The sequence below is a fragment of the Rhinolophus sinicus genome, chromosome 9 (assembly GCF_057876585.1).
Source record: "Rhinolophus sinicus isolate RSI-liver-muscle chromosome 9, RSI-T2T, whole genome shotgun sequence".
Taxonomy (NCBI): domain Eukaryota; kingdom Metazoa; phylum Chordata; class Mammalia; order Chiroptera; family Rhinolophidae; genus Rhinolophus; species Rhinolophus sinicus.
In genome coordinates this window covers 14,893,691-14,900,075 of record NC_142509.1, presented here as the reverse complement: position 1 = coordinate 14,900,075, position 6,385 = coordinate 14,893,691, and the positions used below count along the sequence as shown (strand labels likewise).

At 40.7% G+C, this 6,385-nt stretch overlaps 1 protein-coding gene across 1 annotated transcript; it reads right to left on the bottom strand.

Moving 5' to 3' along the window:
• Window positions 1–3,985: 3,985 nt before the first annotated feature.
• On the bottom strand, window positions 3,986–5,620 carry PATE2 (prostate and testis expressed 2). The gene is made up of 4 exons (XM_074321794.2): window positions 5,611–5,620; window positions 5,442–5,465; window positions 4,480–4,608; window positions 3,986–4,122 (listed from the first exon to the last, which is right to left on the bottom strand). The coding sequence occupies exons 1-4, from the start codon at window positions 5,618–5,620 to the stop codon at window positions 3,986–3,988; spliced, it is 300 nt and encodes a 99-aa protein (XP_074177895.2).
• Between the last annotated feature and the right edge of the window lie 765 nt (window positions 5,621–6,385).

Sequence of the window (6,385 nt, the reverse complement as noted above, 5' to 3'; positions counted from 1 at the left end):
ATCTGCCCACATATATGTGGATTTCTTTGTGGGTTCTCAATTCTATTCCATTGGTGCAAATGTCAGTTTTTCTGCCAATACCATGCTGTTTTGATTATTGTCACTTTGTAGTATAAATTGAAGTCAGAGCGTATGATACCTCTGGCTTTGTTCTTTTTTTTTCGGATTGTTTTGGCTATTCAGAGTCTTTTGTGATTCAAACTGAAAAAGATAGGATGTCCCCTCTCACTACTGTTACTCAAAATAGTATTGGAAGTTCTAGCCATAGCAATCAGTCAAGAGAAAGAAATAAAAGGCATCCAAATTGGGAATCAAGAAGTAAAATTGTCACCAAATTGGGAATCAAGAAGTAAAATTGTCACCTTTTGCAGATGTTATGATTCTTTATATAGAAAACCCTAAAGATGCCACCAAAACACTATTAAAAATGATAAACAAATACAGTAAAGTTGTAGGATACAAAATCAATGTACAAAACTCCATTGCATTCCTACATACTAGCAATGAAATTTCAGGGGGGAAAAATGAAAATAACAATTCCTTTTGCAATTGCAACAACAAAAAGAAATAAAATACCTAAGGATAAACATGACAAAGAATGTGAAAGACCTGTACACTGCAAACTATACGACGTTATTAAAAGAAATTGAAGAAGACACAAAGATATGGAAAGATATTCCATGTTCATGGGTTGGAAGAATCAACATAGTTAGAATGGCCATATTACCTAAACCAATATACAGATTTAATGCAATCTCCATCAAAATCCCAATGGCATTTTTAAAAGAAATAGAACCAAAAACATCATCAGATTTGTGTGGAATCACAAAAGACCCCGAACAGCCAAAACAATCCTAAAAACAAAGAACAATGCTGGAGGCATCACACTCCCTGACTTCAATTTGTACTACTTTCAAGGTCTATGTCATAAAATGTGGTGCAGCTTCCACATTCTTAGAATACACACTTCAGAGCCCTAAGCATCTGTGTAAGAAGTCTGATGCCTCCATACTGTGAAGGGGCCCAAGTCACATGGACAGTCCCTGTGTAGGTATTCTGAATGACAGCTCCAGGTGCCATCACAACTTATACCAGCATCAACTGCAAAGACCTGTGAGTTAAGACACCTCCAAAGGGTTCCAGTCTCCAGCTCGTGAATCACCGTCAGCCTTTGAGTCTTTCCAGTTGAGGTCCCAGACATCGTGAAGCAGAGACAAGCCATCCATACTATCTACTTTCTGAACTCCTGACCCACCAGTACCAGTGAACAAACTAATTTCTTTATACAGCAATAATAACTGGAAAACTGTATGATACTTGTCAAGTTATCCAACTAGCATCTGTGCAACCAATTTGTTCTTCAAGGTTCTCATCTATTAAATTGTCTTATAATGGCAACTTCATAGGAATTTGTGAAGATTAAATAAGAACACACATGAAAACTACTTAAGAACTGCTTCCTAAAAACTAAGAGGTCAAATGGTAATAGTCACAACAATATTAAAAAGTAAGGGTTTTTTGTTTATTACATTATACCTTTAATACATGTGAGACTTATTTTGGTTTAATGTGTAAGGTTGTATCAGTTATGCACAAGTCAACTCCAAATTAACACTTAGATTAGTAGCCAAATTGCTGCCTTTAAATAGATATGTGAATAAAATCAATTCCTGTATAACTATGTGCATATATGAAAGAAGAGCATATGAATATTGGAGGATTGCTTGTTGGTGTGTTACCGTGTGGGTAAAGAAAATTTCACCTGGTTCTTATTCTGTTCATTTGTTCAAGTTGGAAAATGAAACTGAGAAGAATATACTAAGATGGGGTGAAACAAAAGAAAAGACTCCCAAACATTAGAGCAATTTAATCTAGGCTGTGAGGAAGCCTAGTAAGAACGATTCTCTTCATGCACGAGGAGTTTGTGTACACACTAAACACAGTATCACTCAGGGGTGCCAAAATGTAACTTCGTTTTCTGACCTACGCTCATCTTGTTTTAGAACTTCCTGACCGATGGTAGTAGAAAGCCCTTGATTTGCTTGGCTTAAAATTTAGAGGAGGAATAATGGAAGCAAAGGAGGTCAGGGGAGAAATGTTAACAAGATCATGGTCTCAGCTGGAGACTGGCATTAGTCAGATCCCAGGAAAAGTTCTGGAGCACAAATGCACCACAGACTTAGTCTCACCTCCATGCAAGAAGTCAGCCATTTGTTGCCTGAGGTCTATGGTCAGGTGGGGAGTTTAGCCTCTGGGCAAGGCAGCTCCCATTTGGTGGAGACTTCTCCAGAGAAATGAATAATAGCCGCAAGCTGTCATCAGCCAACACTCACTGCAGCTGGGTGGCATGCACTGATCAGTAAAGAGGACTTGGGCAGGGCACAAAAATCCAATCAAAATCACCCATCACATAAATAAAATTCAGCGCTCTGATGCTGAGAATACCAGTGTTTGCTCTTGAAACATCAAGGCAAGATTTTATAACTAGAAACCTCTTCTTGTCAACAAAGCCAAGCTTTGTCTAAACATTGATTCACAGATATGTTTAAAGTCTATTTTGAAACCCAAGGCAGCTCAATCATCTCTTTTATTTATTTTTTCTAGACTGACATCTCCCATTCCCATGATTCAATGAGTAAGACAGCCCATATACAAGTAGGAATAAAAATATGTTGTTTCCCTAATTTAAAATATCCATGTTGCATTAGCTTTTCCAATCTGCTTGTCTGTTTTGAAAAAGTTGTCTTCATCTTTCTTCATCCTAGCTCTTTAAAATTCCAATTAAGAATTCCTTAGGATTATATTCTCAGATACAAAGACAGAGAGTGCACCAAATTACTCAAGTAGAGGGGTGATTGGTTTATTGGAAGAATTTCATGTGACATAATAAAGGAGAAAAAAACTCATGGAAACCCAGGACCAGGAACCGCAGTCGGCCTCACAAGCAGAAAAATGCCAGGGTTATTCTGTATCCAGGAAGCTTCACCTCCTTGGCCACAGGTGTGCGGCTCCTTCACTAGGTGCTACTCAGCTTCTCTCTGCCTATATGTTTAACTCAGTGTCTGCCTGTTTCTCTTCCCACCACCATTACCTTCTGCTATCGCACACCTTCTCTTTATTCATAACTTCATCTTATATAGGACACTGTAACTTAAACCCTATGTCATGGCAGCTCTATACATTCTATACTCTTCAACTACCATGCTTTATAATTAACATTTTTCCTCTTCAATCTCATGAGAAGAAACTGACTGGGCTTCCTTGCACAGGGTCTCCATTCCCAATTCAATCACCTAGTTCAATCATGTGCTACAGGGCTACCTGGCTAGTCAGGGTCATCACAATTCCACCCACACCAAATTGTGTCTCCAATCATAGTTTCCATAAACTGAAATACCCTTAAAATTTTCCCTGATGCATTATCCCTATGTCTGCCCAGGTTTTCTAGCCTGATTACCACCTCACACCTCATCCCAAAGAGCTCAACCAGAGAAAGATGTGGCTCATGCTGCCAGCAGATTGGGAAGCTGGAGTTAGTCATTATTTTTCTCAATATACCATGGGCAAAAAGAATGCCAGGAGGTGTCAGGGCTAATCCAAAGAATCCCAACCTAGAGGACTGGGAATAGATGAGAATAAACTGTGTTCACAGAATCCTCAGTACTAGCCTCAGATTATTTTGACCCAAGCCTGCATTTCCATATAGGAAATAATAAGTAACCATTTCTAAACCCAGCCCTACTCATGGCCTCACCATCATAGGAAAACAACCTTCTGCCAGATGCTAGCAACAGAGATTTGCAAAAATTCAGTCTAATGCACCATCACTAATGAGACTCAGCTACCCTCCACTGTTTCTTTTTATGACTGCTACTCTTTTCACTGCCGGCTGGCTTTTCTCACTCTCTACCATTGGTTAGAAAAGGAGAGCAAAATATAGATTTGGTGAGTTGAAAAATGACCCAAATCCAGGAGTGATGCAGAACTAGACTCCCTCAGGAAGGTTGCAATAATTACTACGCTTGCAACAGATTATCTCTTTCTTTCTTTCAGAACCCAAGATGTTGATGTCCTCACAGTTGGCCATACATGACAGTTTTGAATAAAAGTACATGCTCCGCCCTGAGGAGGTGAAATAGAGAGAATACAACTGTAGTGACTAAGTTTCCTCCTACCATATTCCTAGGAACAACCTATCTTTGGAACCTCACTAACCTTCCTCTAGGCCCAAATGAGCTACAAGGCTGAGTCTGTTAATTACTGATCTAGAGAATAGACTTCATTCCCTAACCAATAAGGGACATCAGCCTCTTCTTCACTCAATATTGTGTTAAGGAAAAGTCCATCTTTGCCATCCCCTCTACAAGACCACCCTAACCTTACCTATCCTACTCACCCACACACTCTGAGGGCAAAGAACAGCCCTGTCTCTAAGGGAAGGAGGTGGTTATTTCTCAGTCACTCAGTACCCCACACTACCTCTTCTTGTAAGAATGTAAATGTTCTCAGTAGCACAGGACTGTTGGTACTTCAGGCTGCAGGAACTCATGGTGTCAAGGCATGACCCAAGATGATATCTGTTACATTTATAACATATAGTTGAAGGCTCTGCCAGACACAGAAAGAGGTGCTTAAAGAATGTACTCTGGAGAAGGTTCTCCAGGCCTGGGGGCTTCTCTACAGGAATTTACTATTGCTTGGCAGCTCCTCACCTTTCTAAGGCCATTGATTCTGTTGACAATCTTGTGAAAGACGACTTGTACAAACATAATCAAATACTGTAGATGATTTTCAAAGGTCTGAGTTCCTGTAAAGTATATCTATGGACCTCAAGGAATGAACCTGTTGTCTAGTCAAAATCTAGATGATTTTGTCCCGTAATGAGAAAAAGGGAGCAACAAAAAGGATTTTAGCCTCCTTATTCCAAGAAATGGATTAAGGGGTCGGCCCGGTGGCTCAGGAGGTTAGAGCTCCGTGCTCCTAACTCTGAAGGCTGCCGGTTCGATTCCCACATGGTCCAGTGAGCTCTCAACGACAAGGTTGCCAGTTCAATTCCTCGAGTCCCGCAAGGGATGGTGGGCTCCGCCCCCTGCAACTAGCAAGGCAACTGGACCTGGAGCTGAGCTGTGCCCTCCACAACTAAGACTGAAAGCACAACAACTTGAAGCTGAATGGCACCCTCCAAACTAAGATTGAAAGGACAACAACTTGACTTGGAAAAAAGTCCTGGAAGCACACTGTTCCCCAGTAAAGTCCTGTTCCCCTTCCCCAATAAAATCTTTTTTAAAAAATGGATTAAATTGGTCTGGGAGAAGAGCAAACTCCCAGAATTCTATAGTAAGAATGGATTACAGCCCTCTCTGCAGATGAGGGGAGGTTTACTTCTAAATATGTCACAAATAACCTATTTACCAAGGACTTTAGACTAGCGGTGGTCATACCTCTCAGAGCGCCCTGAAGTTCACCTGTGAAAAGAAGAAAAGTCTTCTTTGTCATTATCTCACATAATCTGCCAAATTCCCAAAGCCAGTTTTGGAAATTCCTCCCTGCCCCCAGCATCTGCCCATCTCTTGACCAACACCCAGCTCCCCCTCTGTCTACAGGACTTACCATTATTCATGCAGACCAGAGAGACCAGCAGAAACAGAACAAACATCCTGGGACTTGTGTTCTGTTCAGTTTCCTGAGGAAGGTGTTGATTGATCTCCTTCAATGCTCTGTCCTCGGGCTATTTATCTAAATTATATAATCATAGGGACAGACAGTACCTCAATGTTCCTAGAACCAAATCCCCCTGCTGGAGTCTCACTACCCCTAAGGTAACCACTTTAAAATTATTTTCAGTGATGAGCCAGTTTATACACGTATTCATTGTTGTATAGCTAAGCCTTGAGCTATGCAAGTGAAGTCAAATTTCTCCCCCACATTTTAACCTTTCCGAAATGTCAAGACAGGAGTCGGACACTCTAGTTCCTTTTTGCCCTCTTCACTAACCTACTCTCTTTCCTCAGAATGATATCAGATTTTTCTTTGTCTCAACTAGACTGAGGCACCAGAAAATAAGCTTGGCATTCCAGGAGTAGTCTGAATGTGGGGGAAGCATTGGACAGCCCTTTCTGTCTTGAAGGGAAGGAAAGTTTCAGGAACAAGATGAGCAGAGGTGAAATTTATCTAGTTTGCCTTCAGGTGATTCATTTTGTAGTTAAATGATTACTAAACACATCAAATGTCAATATCACAGGAGGAGAAGAAGCCAAACAAACCAGGACATGACTCCGTGGCCGCACAGAGGTTAGAGTATAGTTTTAGAGACCACAAACACATCAGACACAGCTGGCTATGAGGGACGAAATGAGGGGCATTAAAATTTGACTGCCTAACAGGG